General features: G+C 42.3%; 1 protein-coding gene across 1 annotated transcript in view; it reads right to left on the reverse strand.

Moving 5' to 3' along the window:
* Nucleotides 1-18,917: 18,917 nt before the first annotated feature.
* The window catches only part of mrpl19 (mitochondrial ribosomal protein L19), a 3,171-nt gene continuing 1,233 nt past the window's right edge, over nucleotides 18,918-20,855 (reverse strand). Inside the window, exons 4-6 of the mRNA XM_005921614.3 lie at nucleotides 20,593-20,727; nucleotides 19,730-19,911; nucleotides 18,918-19,429 (exon numbers count right to left, since the gene is read on the reverse strand). Of these exons, the coding sequence (XP_005921676.1) occupies nucleotides 19,208-19,429; nucleotides 19,730-19,911; nucleotides 20,593-20,727 (539 nt within the window). The 3' untranslated portion in view covers nucleotides 18,918-19,207. The remainder of the gene's footprint in view (nucleotides 19,430-19,729; nucleotides 19,912-20,592; nucleotides 20,728-20,855) is intronic.

Raw genomic sequence — 20,855 nt, forward strand, 5'->3', positions numbered from 1 at the left:
AAAAGCTGTCTACACTGCAGTTAGGTGTTTTCTTTGACTGGTCGCTCTTGTGCAACAGTAATTACAGTTAGGGTTACGGTTACAGTTAAAGTTGCTGACAAAACACAGCAGCCAGCACTTGGGAAATGCAGCTGCTTCATTATCTTTATTTGTGTGCATGGGTTTGTGTACATATAAGCAAAAGTGTTTGTGCTGAAAAGAAATAAAAGATGCATTGCTGATAAGACCGTTTAACCATTAATGCTGAATCGCTTTAACATAAACTCTCATATCATACTGAAACTTAAAGTTTTGAACTTTACATGTGTAAAAGTTTTGAAGAACCCCTCATTCCTTTATATTTTGTTCCCAAGGTGTCAGATCGTTTCAGTCCAATCCATGTACCTGGACATTTTTAAGACAGATGTTGTGTTTGTTAAGCACTCAACATTATGAAAACTATGAATCACTGACCTATCGATAATTCAAGCATAAAAGGGACCTAACTCAAGCGATGAAGTAGTGTTGTGTCTATACATAATAGTCAACTGAAATTGTATCTTTAGGCAATTTGCTACTAGCAGCCTAACACCGAAAAACACAATTTGTTTCCATTTCTTTAATTGAATCTACAAAAAATGCCAAAGATACTACAGGATGACAGGCATAAAATAGTGTTTTGCACCAACAATGTGATTCCCAAAGAGCTCTTAACAAAATCATGGCATATGTTTGAGGAAATTGGACAAGTGGAGGACAAAAGAAGAAGAGGCAAGCCTGAAAACCTTTCTATGGCAGATGCACAGTATCTGAAAGTCATGTTACTAAGAAAGAGGACAAATTCGGCAAAGACCTAACACAAGACCTGAGAGATGATTGCCCTTCAGCTGTACTGAAAACCAGTGGGAATGACGTGGCTCTGATTTCTTATGACGTGATGAAGTCAAATTTTTTCATCATCAGTAGGTATAGATGAGGTCAGGAAAACAGTGCAATAATGAGTGGCTATAGTCATCTGTTTGTTTGTCAACCCCTGACATGGTTTGCAGCTGCATAGTCAAAATTGATGTAATTATGAATGCAAAAAAGTACCATCAGATTTTGACCCACTGCGCAATATAATATGGAAAGTTTCTGACTGGCAACAGATTCCCTCTTTCACCATGAGAATGATCCCAAACAAACATCCAGTCAGTGGAAACATACCTGGATAGTCATAAGTAGGCCTCCACAGAGCCTGAACCTCAACAAGAGAAAACAGCCAACATCCAAAGAAGAGCTTTGAATGTCATTCAAGAAGCCCGGAGAACTATTCCTGAAGACTACTTAGGGAAATTTCATCAAGGAGAGTCCACCTGGAAGAACTGAACATGATTTATTGAGACAGAGAAATGTATTTTAAGATTAGATGGAGTCCCAGCAGTGACAGGACTTAGGACAGGACCTCCTGGAGTCTAGACGCTGGTGATGGTGGTGAAGATGAAGACTGAGGATTGAATAGAGCTCTGGCTGATGTGTCTGAGGTGGAGATGGGGAGGAGGTGGAATACATAAAAGACAGTCTGAAAGGGAGAATGACGGAGAGCAAATATTTAAACCATGCAAAGCGGAGGCTGATTAGCTCAAAGAAGGCTGGCGAGAAGATGATTGGACTAGAGTTGTGATGTCAGTATTGAGACTGACAGCGTGGGAAGCGGTAGACGTGTAAACAGAAAAGTAGCCGAACACCCAGGAACCCAGACATTCCTTAATGAACTTACACATAAGCTTGATTACAAGAAAGCTGTCTGAATGTCTGCTACATAATGCATTGAGAATAATCACGTAAAAATATAGTCTAGTGCATCAGCTTCATGTTATGACTAGTTATGTGTGTCTGTGTGTATTGTAGTAGAAGCTGTCAGGAAGTCCTCTCATTATTAGGCCCTCTGGCTCGGTTTGGTTCTGTGGTCACGGGTTTCCCCCAGAGACAAACTTCTTCAGTTACCCAAGGACAGCCTTCAGACATAAAAACAATACCACAGTGGGAGAAAGAGAGAGTGAGCATTGAGGGTGGGACTGGAGGTGGTAAATAGTGAATGTTTGAAGCCAGTGGAGAGTGAGTGGGAGAGGAAGAGAGCAGATGGAAGCTGAGTGGTGGTGAGAGATTTTAAGAGTCAGGGATATAGAGCAGAGACAATAGGACAGAAAGGGACAGAGTCATGCAGATGGAGGAAGTCCCCTTATAAAAGGTTTCCTGTCTCACTGAGCTTCCCTACTTCTGATGGCTTTTCACTGTGGCCTGCTTGACACCAATTAAACTTAGTCTGGGACTAAGTGACCCCCACCCACCCACGGTGGACACAGGAGACAGACGGCCATGCACTTTGATGGCTTTGGGCTGCATAAGACAGCTTCCTATGTCAGAACACAAACACACTAAACATGCAGACAGCCACCAGTCAGATATTTTTAGATCTTCTGACACTTAAACTTGAACTGAAAACAGAATTTTTTTTTTATATAAAAACTGAAGAAAAAAAAAAACTCTCAAGGAACAATTAAATCACACAATGGATCATGATGAATGAAATATTCAAGTTACCAACAAGAATTGTGTAATATGTTAAGAACCAAATAACACAAGAACAATCAGTGGAAACCAAAATAATCAACCCTTTTCGGACTGGATTTAAAATCATATCAATAATTAACACTTAAAAGTGAAATCTCAGATTGATCCGGCTTGTGTCATAATACAGCCAACTCCTTCTTATGGCTCCCACGTGCCTGTATGCATTCCTAACATCGTCTGGGCATGTTCCTGATGAGACAGCAGATGGTGTCCTGGGGGATCTTCTCCCAGACCTGGATTAAAGGAATGAATGAGCATTTTGACAGTCTGTGGTGCTCTTTGGGAGCATGACATGCACTAGTCCCAGAGGTTTTCCATTGGAATCAGGTCTGGGGAACATGAGGGCCAGTCAGTGGCATTACAGCCTTTGTTACTGATGGCATAACACTCACTAGAGTCTTTCTTCTCTACTACATGTGCGTAGTATGAACCTGCTCTGATCTGTGAAGAGAACTAGGCACCGGTTCTGCTGTTCACTGATGAATCCCATCCAAGCTGCATGGAGCTGGTCTCTGAGGAGAGGTCCCACTAAAAGGATATCAGGCCCTTATGATACCCTTATGGTCCCTGTTTCTGAATATTTAGACAGACACACACACGAGTAGTTCTCTTCCTGTTCCTCCTCACAGAAGGGAGCAGATACTGATCCCACTGCTGGGTTGATACCCTTCTACAGCTTGTCAAACTTTATAACACAGCCTATCTTCTGTTATCTTGTCTACACTCTTGAGACTGTGCTGAGAGACACAGCAAACTTTCTTGTGACATCATATAATGATTGTGCCATCCTGTAGAAGCTGAACTACCTGTGAAACCTGAATGGGCTGCCATCTCATGCTATCAGTAGTGAAAACAAAAACGAACAAAAAGCAAAACTCTTCCCAGAGGAATAAGGGGAGAGCAACGGTCAGAAGCCACTACATGCAAAACTATTTCCTTTTGGAGAGGTTCTCTTGTTGTTGGCTCTCTAGTGCACTTGTTATCACTGCCATTTGCGCCAAAGCAGGTGAAGTCGAGTTCCAATCGCTTATGCTTTCTATCTGGACAAACTGGGTTCCTTGTAGTTTAACTGACTTTGTGTTAAAGTGTGATGGTCATGTGATCAAATTTTTTAGACCAGTATATAAAGTGACAGCAGATGCACATTTTATCATTGACAAATTGATGTTTAAAGTTCTTTTCAGACATTTTAATATTAAACCTTTGGAGTTTGACATGCCAGTGTTTCATTAATCCTGCTCTTCACATACAAGGTCTTAAATAATCAGGCCCCATCTTATCTTAATGACCTTGTAGTACCATATCACCCTATTAGAGCACTTCGCTCTCGCTCTGCAGGCCTACTTGTTGTTCCTAGAGTATTTAAAAGTAGAATGGGAGGGAGAGCCTTCAGTTTTCAGGCCCCTCTGCTGTGGAACCAGCTTCCAGTTTGGATTCGGGAGACAGACACTATCTCTACTTTTAAGATTAGGCTTAAAACTTTCCTTTTTGCTAAAGCATATAGTTAGGGCTGGACCAGGTGACCCTGAATCCTCCCTTAGTTATGCTGCAATAGACGTAGGCTGCCGAGGGATTCCCATGATGCACTGAGTTTTTCCTTTCCAGTCACCTTTCTCACTCACTATGTGCGAATAGACCTCTCTGCATTTAATCATATCTGTTATTAACCCCTGTCTCTCTTCCACAGCATGTCTTTTATCCTGTCTTCCTTCTCTCACCCCAACCGGTCGCAGCAGATGGCCGCCCCTCCCTGAGCCTGGTTGTGCCGGAGGTTTCTTCCTGTTAAAAGGGAGTTTTTCCTTCCCACTGTCGCCAAAGTGCTTGCTCATAGGGGGTCATATGATTGTTGGGTTTTTCTCTGTATCTATGAAGCGCCTTGAGGCGACTTTTGTTGTGATTTGGCGCTTTATAAATAAAATTGAATTGAATTGAATTAACATTTGAGGGTTGGTGAGCTGTTGCCACACAGCAATTGGGGGTTTACCACGTGAATTAGCCTTTACGTCTAAAACAAGACCACTCCAATCAGTTTCAGAATATAACCTAACACGCCGATACTCCTGCAGCAGAACAATTGCCAGCTTTGCAATTTGCGATTGAATTCAGGAAAGAATTCTCTATTTGTGAGAGCCTGAAGGACCAGAAGGATTTGGGATAAAGTGTAAAGCATTGCGAAGGAAGATTAGAGAATGGGTGGAGGCCGGGTGAAGGCTGGTTGTAGGCAGGGGTTAGACGAACTGAACACTGGGCCCAAATCCCGGACACAGCATGGCACGCTCCAGGCTTCATCCCGCCCCTCTTCAAAGAACTCTGAAATCTCTCCAGAGCCACTCAGACAAATTACAGTAATAAACAACAAGTCACCCCACCACAACACATACACACCTCCCAGGGGGAAAACTAACAGGCAGGATCCCATTGCCCTGGCGACTGAACCCTGACCAGCCCGCCCTGCTGCTGCCCGTCTGTTTCCAACTTTGTTTGTTTATTTGTTTACTCAAAGACACCAGAGACAACAGCAGCAAGGAAGGTTATCGTCACAGAGCTTAGACCGAGAGGAACTGGAAAAAATGGAGAACCTCTAATTACATGTGATTTTGTGGGGCTAGAGTATTTGATTAGGAAAGATAAGCTGGACTCTGAGTGGGCTCTAATGACTGACTGGCCTACGGGAAATCTGGGTGTGCTTTGTTCATTTGTCTTCTTACTGTAAGTCACAAGTATCTATAAAAGCTGTAATTGTATCCTCATTTTACACAGCCTGCATAAAGATTAAAGAAAAACCCTTTGTTCTCTCTCATGTCTGTTTTCAAACAAAAGTCCATCTTGATGCTAAGAGATATCTGAAAGCACCTCGGGTACACACTGACTCATTCCACCTAGCTACTGGTAAGTATTTTCCAAGAGCCCTGTTTTGGAACTGATCAGTGACTCTTATCTGCTTTTGCAATTTGTCAATAAGAGCCTGTTAACTTGTGTTTTGATAGGCGAGGAGGCTAAAACACGTTCTGCATGTCATCATTCCCACCCATTTTTGTCAGCAGTAAAACCTTGAAATGTATCAAAAGATAAAGAAATTTACCACTCATGTACTTGTCCACAGGTAGAAGTCTTTACCATGCCTCCAAGGCCGACAGCACTCAGAAGGTGTGGAATTTGACAGTAACTCACAGCCTTCTACTGTAGCTCACATTCACATGGAAGCGCTAACAGAAAACCTATGAAGGCTCAGGAGAAGAGTGGGCGATCAATCACAGCTCTCTTCTTTTATCTGGTTTAGCTAAGAGGAAAGCCAGATAAACACTCTCTGCTACGATGTCTCCAAGGTCAATCCCCGTGTGACATTTAAGCCTCACTGGAGATCCACCAGACACCCAGGTGACAGAGGGAGAACAAGATGCACAGGCGGAGAAGAAGAGGCAAGGGCGGATAGGCTGAAAGGCGCAGATCTTAAACGTAAATGTTTAAGTTCAGGAGCTGAGAGGGTGTGTACCTCCCAGAGCTTCTCTCGGGCTTATCAATCACTCTGATATCAGACAGTCATGGAAGGAATGTCAACAGCACTAACCTCTAACCCCACGTGTGAAGGCATTACAGTGGAGCACTGACCCCCAGGCAGCACTGCTCTAATGGAGATTTTATGGATGGTGTTTCACTTTATAGAGACTCAGAGCCTTACAGGGCGGCTCTGGGAGCCAGATGTGTTATATGGACAAAGTGGGTCAATTACTTGAGAATGAAAGAGCACTGGAATGCTTTTCTCAGGTAAAGGCACTAATATGTCAGTTAAATTTTACTCAAAGCAAAGAAGAATACTCACATAAAACAGCAAGTCGGTCTCCCACAAAACACATTTTCATTCGGCTAATTTGCCTGTTGTGTTCACTGTAACAAATTACCGTAAAAATACAGGAAATGTTTAACAGTAATGTGCCGCTGTTTGTGAATATACAGTCAAGTGGGGGGGGAAAAGGTTTTCACAGAATACTGTGCAGTCCTGTGAAAAACTAAGTGCAACATTACTGCTTCCACAGGCAGACCGTGCAGTGCACAAAGAAACTCTAAAACACATCTCAGACTTTACTGGAATCATTTAGTAAGTTAAATGTCAAAGTTTATTATGGTAAAATTAGTTTATTTTTAAAACTATGGCATCTATGACTTTTTTTTGTAAAGGTTACCAGGCGAAAGCCTCTTCTCAGTAAACACACAAAGTAGAATTTGCAAAGTTGCATCTGACAAGCCATCTGGCCCAATGTTCTTTGAACAGATGAAAGCGCACAGTGGAGCCGTGTGGCCATAATGCACAGTACTTCATTTGGAGAAAACCAAATTTAACATATGAGCGCAAACACCTCATGAAAAATGTCAAGCACGGTGGTGGTGGGGTGATGATTTGGGTTTGTTTTACAGCCAAATGACCCGGGAACCTTGTAGTCACCGCGAACTCCTCTGCATACCCAAAGAGTCAAATGTGAAGCCATCTGTCTGACAACTAAACTCAGCTGAAATTTACCTCTCTTAAGAGAGCCGTACACACATGAATACCCACAAAAATCAATAGACTTAGGTAATCTTTTAAAGAAGAGAGGGCAATGATTCTGATCAAGCCATCCAGGAGGTAAATTGTTTCTTTTTCATGACTGTTTTCAGATATTGCAAATACTGACACATTTTATAAAAAATATTAGCAGGAAGCTACTCTACATGATTTGTATAATTTATTATAGTTGTAATGGCTGTATCCGATTTTATATCACACTTTGATTGTTGCGAATGATGTCATTTCCACTGTTTGTTTGACCAAGAACAATGTGAACGTCGGAACGGGCCACAGTGACCGAGTGTCCTGCAGCAATTTATGACATCCCTCGAGTGTTCATCTTCAGGGTCGTTGTTAAATTGTTGAATACAGCAGACTCGCCATAACTATGCTGTGGAAGGAAGTTGAGAAATTAAGGAAGCTGATATGTTGTCTGTCATAGTTTAAGAAAAAATGCTTGTAATCTAATGGAATAATTGCCTTTGCAACTTGACTTTTCATATACAACAACAAGCAACATTTTTATACATATACACAAGACAATAATAATAAGAACAATAAGGAAGCTCTGAAAAACTATGAAGGTTATGGTGATAGTGATCAAAGTAATGACGTCAGATGTACTCATTACTGTGAGAACTCCAACAGCTGTGAAGACGGTGTAGATAAGCGGAGACTAGACTGATCAACGACATTCTGGTCTCATTACTCTTCCATTAGTCAAATTTCAGTTTAACCCATAGGGTGCATTAGACTATTTCCTGGGTCAAGACAAAGGAAAGAGTCTAATGTACATTGTTTCTGTGAAAACACCTGTCCCAGTTCAAATCCCTGAACCATAGAAAAGTGACTAATTCGCTTCATACTGACTTAATTGACAGGAGGTGACGAAAAGCAGGGCATCTTAATACGACTGTAACAGTATTTCCAGATTATTTTTTGTTTCTGCAGATCTTTTTTCAACAACTTCTTCTTCTGGGTTTTGGGTGACAAAGAATAAGAGAACCAAAAAGCAAGTATGGGATTTAAAAAATGTACATTTTAAATTAATTGTTCCAACTTTGTGTGGAAACACTCTTGGGAAAACAAGAAAGAAACAGAGAGACACAGACAGAAAGTGAAGACAGTGAAAGGAATGATGGTGCAAGACGGAGAGTTAGTGCAAGAGAACGAGATAAAGGGACAAGAAAAAGGCACAGAGAATGAGCGAGAAGAGAGATCAAATGTCAAGTCCACTGTGGTCCATTTTGCCCGGAGACAGCTGCAGCCACAACTGACAAATCCAGAGGGGCCCCCTTCCTCTATAGGCACCGGGAAAGCACCGGGAATTATCAAGCGTCTCAGCTCTCTCCGCTCCTTAGGGAAGCTTGCTCTCACTCTCTCCCTCCCTGTCTCGCTCTTTAGTTAAAGGAGAAGAGGGTCATGGCCAGTCCCACTTTCAGAGCCTCTACTGATACCCCTGCTCCGCATTAGTTCAGCCAGCTCCCCGGGAATCCTGAAAGAGGGTAAATCCTGAAGATTCAGGGGGCACGGTTCTCTCCCACCCTCCCATGCTTCCTTCTTCTACTTCCATATGTTCTCTCATAATGATTTGTATGCGCGTGTTAAAGGAATGTGGAAGTAAGAGGTGGGGGAAAGTGTGAACAGCTGTGATGAACTGTCGTCTGGGGCATGATAATATACCCATGTCGTTAAGGCTGGACATTGCTACAGCTTACATCTGTATGCGCGTTTAGGTAGCTTTTAAAACAAGTAGTTCAAAGGAGGCCACAGCTTGGCGATACCCGCTGCGTCCGTTAAATAAGGAGAATAAAATGAAAGTGAAATGAATACAACCTACTGCCAGAGAGAAAGAAAAAAAAGCAGCGGATATTGGTGTATTAAAAAGGGGTAATCGGGTGTGTGTGCTGGGAGGAGGAAGGGGGAGGGAGGAGCAGTAGCTACAAGGGTGAGAAAGGTAGGAGGTTTTGATGTTTGGAAAAGGAGTGCAGCAGGGGAGCACATCATAATGTATCTATTGAAGTTCAGAGCTCTGTGTTGGATACAGTACATCTGTACCCCATTTCCCTCTTTTCCCCCAGCTGTGCACTCTCACGTGTACAGGAACAATGAGACCCAGGACCATAAATTCCCTCATTCTGTCTCTCGCTCCGCATAAGTCTCCCCTAGCATCCATGTTTTGCGCATTTAATCTCTTCCGCTATCCTTTTCCTTCTCTCTTCCGCACCAACAATGACACTCCTATTTTATCCCTTCCTCTCTTTTTGATTTAATGCAGGTGTTGCAAGCTCTTACTGTTAAATTTAACGTCTGCCTCAGATTGCTGAGTTGGCTGCAGCCACTCCTCTCAGGCACAGCTCTGCAAAAAGCTTGAATTAATTGATTTCCTCTCAGTAAGAGGGGTCACGTCTTCTGCTCTGGTTCCTGACATCCCTTACTCTTCCCTCCCCTCACACTCCCCATCTCCTCACCGCCTGACTCTCAGTGTACCATTCTCCCCCCAGTCCCTAAACCCCTACGACCACTCTGCAATGCAGGAGAATGGAAGTATCAGTTAGCCCCGTCAGGTCCGCTGGGGTCTGTGTGCGCGGTAAATGAAATATGGTAGCTGTCGCATTAGGAAATCCATTGAAGTTAATGAGGGCCGGTGTTCTGTGCGGAGCCACATCTGCTGCTGGTTAGGCGCCAACAGACCCCCATCCAGACATTACTATTGGGACCGTGGTGGAGATCAGAGGGATGGGGGTTGATACAGATGGGGAAACTGGACCTGGGGTATTGAGTGGTATTGGCCAGCGGTTGGCTTGGGATAGTGGCTGAATGGCTGAGAGGCCGTGACCTCCAGGTTACTTGTCTGGGTGGCTGGATTGAGCATCGAGTAATGGATACTACATTGTTATCAGAGTGATCAGCTGGCTAAGCTGTAGCAAAACCACGGAAATAGCCATTCCACACCCAACATACAATGTCAAGCCCCCCACAGGTGTGACTTTCTCAGAGTATTTGATATTTCACTGCCTACAATTATATAAGGTGGGTTGTTACATTGAAGGTTAAGCAATAAAACAACTAAACTGTCTTACATTATTGCCTGGTAATGAGCTGTGAAGCAGCTCTCAGTCATTTGTTACTGTGGGATATTACAGGTTAATGGAGCATAATTTTGACATGGTTGCTCACAACAAACTCTTGAGTCATCCCTTGTTTCTTCACATTTTGCTTCCAAGGAGCCAGACTTTTTAAAATTATTTTTAAGATGTCTTTAGCTACGGTTTTCCGGGCAATCTGGAGGTCATAGAAGTTTTTCTATGGACAATGAATGGTTTTTCACTCATTTTCAGTCCAGCCCTTGTTCCTGACCATTTCCAAGAAATGATTTTTGTTTTTTTAGTTTGTTAAGTTTCTTTATTAAGCTACTAAACACTGATCTGAGCCATTCAAGCTTAAAAGACACCAACTTCATTGGAATGAACCATTGGTATGTCTAGAAAAATTGTATCTAAAATTGTATCTGTAGCTTTGTAGCAGCCTGACAAAAACACATACTTTGTTCGCATTTTTTTAGTTGAATCTGTGAAAAATCTCAAAGATAAGAGTTTGACAGACCTGTTAGCCAAAAACATGTCATATCTCGGTATCGTGTGCCCTTAAAATATCTGAGGAAACGTTAACAAGTGGAGGACAAAAAAAGAACATCTGACACAGGACCTTAATAATGCTGTTCACCCAATTATCATCAGAAATGGTCTCAGTGGGAGGGTGGCTGTCACAAAGTGATTCTTAAGGAAGGCAAACAGGGAAAAAGATCCAGGTATGCTAAATTACACAAGAACTGGACTGAAAATCAGCAGCCACAGATCTTATAGAGTGATTATAGAGTGAGTAAAACATACTTGGATAGAAAAATACACTATGAGTCATGGTCTGGCCTCCCCAGCGCTCAGATCTCAGCATTATTAAAGCACTGTAGGATCATCTCAACAAAAAACAGAACAAGTCAGTCTACATCCAAAAAAGAGCTTTAAATCTCCTTCAAGAAACATGCAGAAGTATTCCTGAAGACTACTTGAAGAAATTACAAGAAATGTAGCCATGCTCAGCTGAAGAAAATAAGGCAGTCATAACAAATATTGACTTTCAAGCTTGTTAGAAGACTGCTTTATATACGGTATTTCGATAAATTTTTGTACACGCTTCAATAAAATACCCCACTTATTTTATTTTCATACTTCTTTGTTATTGTTATTGTTTAAAAGATTCTCAAATATGGACTAAACAATGTATTTATCATTCTATTACCCATTTTCCTAGTAAACTATAAAGAAATGTGGGACTTCTTGAGACTTTTGCAGGGACGCTACACAACAATCAAAGTCTTTACCATGAATTTTAGGATTTATCATACAATCACAACGTACAACAGCTGACCTGCACCCTTAGGTGTGTGGCCTAAAAAGAGAGATAATGACAACCAAACAATAAAGACGAGATAAGTAAACCTAATGTGACAGAGCTGTCCGCTGCTTAAACAGTAGTCACAGAGCTCAAAGAACAGAGTTTTGTCAAGGAGTGACAGACGCGGCAGGGTCAAAAGTTTAATGATAGCGTGTGTGTGAAACATGGTGAATGGGCAGTGTATTGACACGCAGACAAACGGTTCAAAGCTGCCTTGAATGGCCGGTCACAGCTCTTTAAGATCAAACTTTGAGTGCCCGACTGATGGGTTTGGGGTTGCCAGTTCAAACGAGGCCTCGAGACTGTGGAATCTGCTCTTTTCTAGAGGATTTTTTTGTTATCGGGTCAAATATTTGCTAATTAGTTTTACTTTACCTGCTCAAAGATCCAGATGGTAGCGGGTGTACTGTATCAGATCAAAGCGTATTTGGTTTTCGCTCACAGAGTTGACATTTAACCACTCATTCAGTTCTCCAAATAGTTGAATTTAAAAAAATGCAAATATTGCTTCACAGTGTTATGTTTTAACATGAGCAGAGATGAAGAGCATGGAGACCTTTAATGTATTTAATATATACTTACTTAGGGCATGTTTTTTACTGCAAAAACACCAATCGAAATACTAGAATCAGACTCTACATACATAAATTGTGTTTTATGTATGCAAATTTGTGATTGATTGATAAAACTGACCTGACATCGCCTAAAGAAAATGACTGAATAGTGATTAAAAAAGGGGGTGCATAGTTTATCTCTGGCTATAACAATCAGCAGAAGAATGAAGGTGAAGAAATGGTCTCTTAACCCCTTGTCAAATCACAAAATAACCCACCCATCGTCAGCCATAGCAGGGGGTCAGTACATGCACTGAGGTGTCAGCTCATTTGTCAGCTACAGTTCAGTTCGGGGAGCATCTTCCCTGTGCCATCATCCATCTTTGCGGTGAATTGTGTGTGTGTGTCGGTGGTGTGTGTATGTTTCACGCCATTTGTCAATAGTTCAGAGTGCATCTTCACTCATTCATCTTCAGCAAGCATCTTAAGTGTGCATTCTTTGTGTCCATTAGTGCTCGCCGTGCATAATGGATGAATGGGTTGGGGTCTGTCTTCTTGCCTCAAACTAAATGTACAACTTTCCACAATAGTGTTAAAACAGCCCTTTGATCCGCGAACATCAATGTACACAAACGCTAACTGCTCTAGTTTTATATCGGTGGTATCAGCGATATAAGATTGATTTTGATATATGAAATCCTGTCACTGAAAGGGAGGGAAATCGAAAACTTCGATGCCTCTTGAACACCGGTTCCAAGTTTTCCAAAGCATCAGAGTCGTACGCGTCTATGCTTATCAGTTCCTTTATCGGTGCCTGTGGCTGCTGCGATTGCATACTTATTGCAAATCAGCAATGTCATACACGTGTATCATGGTAGTGAGGACAAAGCATTGCTTCACGAAGAAAGATTAGAACAGAACAGTGCTAGTTGCAATGGCTGTAACACGATTATTTCATATGCATGCTTGAGTTCCACTGTGCATGATGACATATGTACAAAACTTAACAGCAGAAGGCTCTTTATACATTGAGCTGCCAAATACACGCTCCTACACCTAAAGTCGACTTTTTCTTAGTGTAAAGTCTGTAAACATGCAGTTAGATCTTAACTTTTATTGCACACTTATACATTTGTTTTATTCAATTGGAAAAAATACTTTTTTCTTAGAGCTTTTTAGAACTTTGTTGTTGAGAACATTTGTCTTGAGTCTGCTTTAACCTTAGCAAACAGGGTTAGCCATGTTACCTCACAAGACCTTATATAAATCACTTATTTGTTTGTTAATCTTATTGACCCAGGGCCTTGCAGTGTAGAGCTTGGCTGGGTTTTGTTCTAAATCCTTTGGTTCCCTCCCACATACAAAAGACCAGCATTAAAGGGATGCTGAAGAAAGAAAGACTCTGTGTCTGTCTTTTAGTCTGTGTTTTCATGTATAATACATTGGCAATGCATGAGAAATTATAAGGTCCAGAATGTCATAATCTAAAGCAGTGTGGTGCGTCTGGGAATCGGTGATTATGTGCCTCGGCAGCTCTCTCTCTCTATTTATATCAACAGCCTTTCAGCTGCTGCTAGATATGAGTGAAAAAAACGGATCTGACTGCTACCCAGTCCTGTGAATCTGTGTTCTGCCTGCATACTTGGCGTTAGATCAAGGTGAATCAGGCATGAGCAAGGGAATGAGCTAAGTAAAGTAAGACTGTGTTGGTGTGTGTGTGTACACTCTCAGCCCTCATTAGTAAACGCCAGCCTTGCGTTCACAGTATGAACACACCATTTCTCCCCTTCCCCTTGCTATCGGCCCCCTTTAAACTAAATGAGGTTAATAAACTCAAGACTTTACTACCATCACCAACGCCATCCCTCCACCACCTCCTAACTCCTTCTTCCTTCATCTCTACCTCCACCTCTCCCTGCACTCCTGAGCCAGCACTCCTCCACCTCCCTTTTTCCTCCTAAGCCTCCCTCCCTCTTTTATCTCAGCTGAAATGCTTTCTTCCTCTTTTCCTCACCTCTTTTTTATTGTCATTGTTGCGAAGCAAAAGCTCTGGGATTTCCTCCCTCTTTTTCCCAGGACAGAGCTGCAATTACAGCTCAGGAGAGAAGAAGACCAGCTGTGCAAGGGAACCGAACTGAGAGCTGCATACAGGTGTAGCAAGAAGACAAAGGGCGCCTCCCAGAGGGAAGGAAGTCAAACTGCTAATATTTCCGCCCCAGTAATTTTTCCTCACTTCAAAGCAGAAGCACGCTTTGAGTCAGCGCTCATGACTGTTTTAAAAAAGTACAAGGGCAGGGTTATCATGACCAGAGAGGAAGAAAACTCTTCATGAGGAATATTATTCTGTTATGACCTGGTTCGCGTCCCCAGCAATAAACCACAAGTGAGTACAAGCTAGCTTTGGCAAGAACAAACAGTAATACCAACAAAATGTAAAGAATGCACCAAAGAGCCTTGGGCGCTCCTTCCTCGGACTGCATGTTGACAGTGACATCCTAAAAGCAGAAAACACTCAAGATATTGCTGAAAAGGGCACACAACCAACCAAGGTCAAACTCAAGACAGCTGCGTCCTGCATGCATAGACAGGAATGCTGTTCAGGTTGGCAAAAATATCATATGTCAATTCATAAGTGAGTGAATGGCTGTGAAGCATGTATTGTTCGTGCTGCTGTTTGAGTTGTTTTCCCTTTCATCTTTATGTTTCTATCCTCAGGACATAAAATCAATGAAGTACACGTTATACTCCCCGTTTTATTTTCCTGACTTATCATGCCTTCAAAATATTTCGAGTCATGCCAAAAATTATTAGTGTTTTTAAAGAAATGTGTGATTATTTGATATCTGGGGCTGTCTCCAAACAAAAGGTTTAAGTGTTATTTTCAGCTCAGTTCTGGCCACGGTGTTCCTCATATGACTGAGGGGGACTTTAGTCTGCGGTGTGAAGCTGGAAAACTTTCCTCAGTTTTACTGTTGTGGCCCGGAATGAACCAATAGTACGTTTCTTGTGACTCTCATTATTAATCACGACTTCAAGCCGACACTAGCATTCCAGGACAATATGATCCTTTTGAAGAAATCTTGAGATGTGTTCACGTATGTCCTTAATTTTTTTCCCGGAAAAACCTTAAGCACATACTAAGTATAAAAAATAGCTAGATGTTGGGAGTGTAACTATTGACATTTGCAGAGTGGTCCTCAATAAAGTATTTTCAGCAGCCACTTTGTTAGGTAGATCTTTTTAGCAGCACGTTGGACCCTTTCTGCCTTCTGAGCTGCCGTAATTCTTTGTGTCACAGATTCAACAAGCTGCTGGAAACATTCCTCAGGGATCTTGGTTTATGTTGACGTGATAGCATCACACAGTTGCAGCAGATTTGATGGCTTCAGGAATCTTCCAGTCCAACAAAATCTCAAAGCTGCTCTATTGGATTCATATCTGTTGACTATATTCAAGAAACCACTTTGAGATGATTTGAGCAAGTTACCCTGTTAGAAGCAGCCATCAGATGATGGGTAAACTAAAAGGATGGACATGGTCAACAACAACACTCGAGTAGGATGTGGCCTAGTAACAAAGCTCACTAGGAGCCCAAATATCTCCCGCACCGTTTCACCAAGAGCACCTGCTCATGTTTTTCTAACCTTCTATTGTCCAGTTTTGGTGATCCTGTGTGAACTGCAGCCTTTTTAGTTTCCTGTTCTTAGGCAAATCCAATTTCTGATGCTTTGGTCTTCGGATGCTTTAGCCCATCTGCTTCAAGGCTCAACGTGTTGTGCACTTGAAGCTTTTCTTCATGCCCTAGTTGGAATGAGTAGTTATTTTAGTTACTGTTGCCTTCCTAACAGTTTGAAGCAGTCCAGCCATTTTCCTGTGACCTCTGGCATCAGTGATGCATTTATGCCCTGAGAACTGTTGCTCACGGGATATTTTCTGTTTCAGACCATCCTCTGTAAACCCTAGAGATATTTGTGTGGGAAAATCCCAGGAGATCACTATACACCACAATCAAAGTTTACTTTGAATTTCCTTTCTTTCCCATTCTGTTTGAACTACTCATACTCAGTTTGAACTTCAACATGTTTACATGCCTAAATGCATTGTTAATACTTAATCAATCATTGCCAGCACAGACAATATTTGTATTAGTGGGATCCAGTCATCAGTAGTAAAGGGTCTTTGTGTGATATTTATGGACAAAAAGAAAAACGTAATCCCCCGAGATGAGAAATTTTTATATATTTGCCATCTGACAAGTAGTTCCGATGAAACTGATTGGCCACTGAAATTTCTGATTCCATTCTCCTCCTGCGCTGTATCATCATCCTTCTCCTGGCATTAAATGAATAATCCTAAAACTACTGTCCAACACGTTCCATTTGATGGACGCTTTTATCCAAACACTTGTGGGATGAGATACTTGGCCCCAACTGGAAGTGAACCCTTGACCCCAGTAGCACTGCCAGATCCACTCCACACAGGATCACACTATTAAAAAGACTTTGATATGTGCCTGTTCAACTTCAGCTATCAGCTGCTTGCAATGTAATGTTTCCTAACAGCTGTCACACTGTCAGATTGTCTGTGTGTGTGTGTGTGTGTGTGTGTGTGTGCGTAACAAAGAGAGTGATGGCAGCAAGAGCACATGTGTGTCCCGTGGGACAGTCGGAGAGGAGCAGACGGTTGTGTCGTTTCACTGGAAACATATGGTGAAACTCAAGTGTGTAATTTACCTAGGACTATGGGTGGCCCCAAGGAGCACATACACACATGTGTAAGCACACATGCACACAGTGAGAGGGTGTAATTTACCTGGGGCCTATGGGTGGCCCAGTATCCCATTGCACTTGTCATACACACAGACAGCTCAAACACAGTTCACACACGCTGACAGAGATAGAGAGACTGAAACTAATTTCCCCAGGCCTGCAGACAGGAGAATAAGAAATCACACGATGACAGAGATGTTAAGAGATCAGCACTCTGATCCAGTAGAGTGAGACTGTGCTATATTGGCCCGGTGGAAGACATTACCTCAAAATCTCAATCTGTGGGAGTTGCTGCACACCCTCACATCCTCTCCAATTCATCAACCTGCCTGCTTTTCAAGAGCTATCCCACCTTAGAGAGAAAAAGAGATGAAGGTCATGGGAGTACCAGGGAAAGGGAGGAAGACAGATTAGAAGAGCATGTCCCTCCCTGCATTCCTACAGTGTGGTGTGTGGCACTGTAACTATCATCAGGCCTCCATCCTTTGCAGTTGGATGTTATTGAGGGGGTGAGGTTATGTCTCCACAAACCCTTATGCCACACCTCGATTTCACAGCAACCGTGAATGGAGTGTATCTAGTTTCAGCATGAGGATTGACAGACAGGTTGCCCCAGACATTTACAGTTGGCACTGTTTAGAGCGTCTGTCTGTTATGGAGGGCTGGTATGATAGCCTGTCTGCAAGTTACTGTATGTGTCTGTGTGTGTGAGCAAGACACAGAGACACAGAGACAGAAAAAAAACCTGGTGTTTGATCTTCTTTCCCAGCCAAAGGGCTTCAACTGCACTCCAGGTGCAGCAGTCAACCTGAGGGCAGGGGAGGCACATACAGTTTAAATCACACACACATACGCACACCGGCAACGTTTCCCTACAGCAGTAACACGGACTGTGTAACTTTGTGGTTTACCAGTTCAGTGGTGTCGCCGTGGAATGCTCCTAAAGACTCGGTAATATGCTGCAACATAAACATTTCTGTTGCCGCCTCCACATGGGAACTTCAGCCTCAAAGAGAAATACCGAAAAAGGTGAAAGGGCCTGCAGGTTCAGTAGGTAGCATAATGACGACACGCAGGATAGGCTCTCAGTCAACTGTATACAGAAGCACATGGAGTTGGTTTTCTTTGCTGCAGGTCACATCTAATTAGGCAGAGAATAAATTAGCCGGAGTAAACACAGTGTGTACAACACTGCACCGATGTGGAAACCTATTTATTCAACAGGTGCAGAAGATTTGGCAATTCGACTAAAACAATTACAAACCATTAACTTTAGCAGATACACTGTGAATTGCTGTATATCACAGTTAAAGGCTTTCTTCCACTCCATGACCCTAAATGTAACACGAGTCCTCACTCCCTTTATTCCGCTCTATCTCCACACAGGGAATCTGTGTGGTCCATAATGAGCTCAGCAAACATCTGCTACTCCTGTATTAGAGACCATTTTCTCCACATCTCATCCTGTAATATGGAGAAATTAGAGTGCAGGGACTCATTGAGCATGTTTATACACACAGACACACACACACACGCGCACACACACACACACTCACAGTGAGCAGACATAACATAAGGAGTCCAAGAGTTTTTATACTACCCAACTGACGCTCTAACATACCATCTCAACACCACAATTTTCCATCCACAACAGTAAAACACTACCGGGTGTCTTTGGTGTGTGTGCTCCTTCAATACCAAGGTTCTGGGTTACGGCTGCCAGGTTTAGCCCATAAACCCCTTAGAACATGAACGGATGGAAAAATCGACCCAAAAAAACATCTCAGTTAACCTGCTTGTTTGGAGTGGTCCTGTCATCATTAGTTTAAATAAAACATTATTTGTTTATTTAGCACGGCAGTGGTTTCTCCTCAAAACAGTGCGGGAGTTATGTAACTGCTAAGGGAGGCGACTTGAGTAGAGAAACACCGCCACCTGGTGTCACAACTCCAAACAAAGAACACAGACCATAACAAGGCAATGAAATTCAGTTGTAACGCTTTGCAGGATTAATTAGCTTTATTACAGACGATACTTCATCTCATACTGTGAATGTCACAGCTAAAATTAGTGACACTGGAAGAACTCCTCAGCAGACTGAAACGCAGACATGAAGAAGACAATGCTTTTACAAATAGAACATCAATATCCATATTCACTTCTTGTTAGATAAAGAGGTGTGGCTGTTGTAAACCACTTGGAATAAGACTTGATTTGCTCCACATCCATGACCGCCTCATCTTCCAATTTTGAAGTGTCTGCACTGATGGTAATAAGAAAAAAAGTTGTTTGTTTCACTTGCTCATCTCCTGCTGGACTTCTTTGATGATTTGCTCCTCCAGTTTGGATGTGTCGTACTCTTTTAGCATGTCATACTCCAGCCACGGCTGTGCCCACTTCTGGGCATGCTCCATCTGTTCTGGGGTCAGGGAGAGGTCGAAGCGGATGCCCTGGAGGTTGAACTTAGGCCGTTCCCAGCGTTTAGACCATGGCTTTGGACGCATCCTTACCTTGATCTGGAGGACAGATAAAAACAAGTAATTGTTTTTGGTTCAAAATGCTGCAGTTTTATTCTTGCATCTTAGGTCTGTTAAATAAATAGACTGAACTGGACTGGGCTCAACACTTATCAAATCCCACACATTTGGCCTATTTATTTCAGCACTGCTACAAATAAGACCTGTAGTAATATCAGTAATAATAAATAAAGGTTCATCAAAAATATTTAAAAAAAACATTTGCGTGTATTAGATGAGTTTGCTTTGGAGAAGCCCAACTTGATCCAGTTGTTTCAGTTCACCTTTAAGTTCTCTCACCTTGTTGACAGGCACCTCTCCAGTAGGTGAGAAAGGCACCGGCTTCATTTCAGGGTCCACAGTGCTGTACTCGGGCAGAGCGTCTCTCAGGTACATCAGATTATCGTCTAGTCTTTTCTCCAGCTTCAGCACCTCAATCTTCTGAATACGAGGGTTGTACAGTTCATAGCAGATCTCCACACCTAGGTCAAAAACACAGGCGTACATTATTAAAACATGGGTTATCCCTGATCACCTGGCTAAAGAAGGTGTTGCTTATCTGCAACACCTTCTTTATAGATTTACAACCCAAAGAATAAAGCAAAAGCCATCCTAGGCACTCCAAATAAAACCCTTAACATCTTCAGCTCATCCTCTTAACTTTTTATTAGTATCTCAAATCACAGCAGGTCTCAATATCTATCTTGTAAAGCTTCCTTTAAAGTCTCACTGCTAAAAAGGAACTCATTTCAACCCTGTTTGCACTCTCTTCTTCTTGTCTGTTGCTTTGGCTGTTTGACCCTAGGTATCTAAACTCATCTATCCTCACTATCTCTCTACCTCACCTTTCCACCAGTCTCCCTCTCATTCACATGCGTATTTTGTCTTGATTCTACAGATTTTCATTCCTCTTCTCTTCCACCTGCTCCTTACTCTTACTACAAATCATAATGTCGTCTGCGAACAACACAGTTCACAGAGATTCCTGCCTAATCTCATCTCTCAACAATCCGTGATATAATCCCAGAACGCCGCTGTCTTCCTGTCCTTGTGCATGTCCTGGACCATGCTCACATATTTCTCTGCTGCTCCTAATTTCCTCATGCAGTACCCCTGATCCTCTGCATTCAGAAGACATTTCTTACAAAACAAACAAACCTCACCTTGGTTATTAATGATGTTCCTCAGGACAAATGTGGCTCCCAGCCCTTTTCCTCCTCTCTGGATGCAGATGCCAACGAAGCGGTTGCTTTTCCCACTGGCATTTGGATCAGCCATAATCACAGCTAGAATACTCCCTGAAACCAACAAAACTGTTATAAATCTCTACATTCAGGTCAAAATAGATTAGATTAGATTAGATAGAACTTTATTAATCCCTCGGGTGGGTTCCTCTGGGAAATTCGATTTCCAAAAAAGCACAGCA

Source organism: Haplochromis burtoni, unplaced genomic scaffold (assembly GCF_018398535.1).
Source record: "Haplochromis burtoni strain Fernald_Lab_line unplaced genomic scaffold, NCSU_Asbu1 Contig_47, whole genome shotgun sequence".
NCBI classification, from domain to species: domain Eukaryota; kingdom Metazoa; phylum Chordata; class Actinopteri; order Cichliformes; family Cichlidae; genus Haplochromis; species Haplochromis burtoni.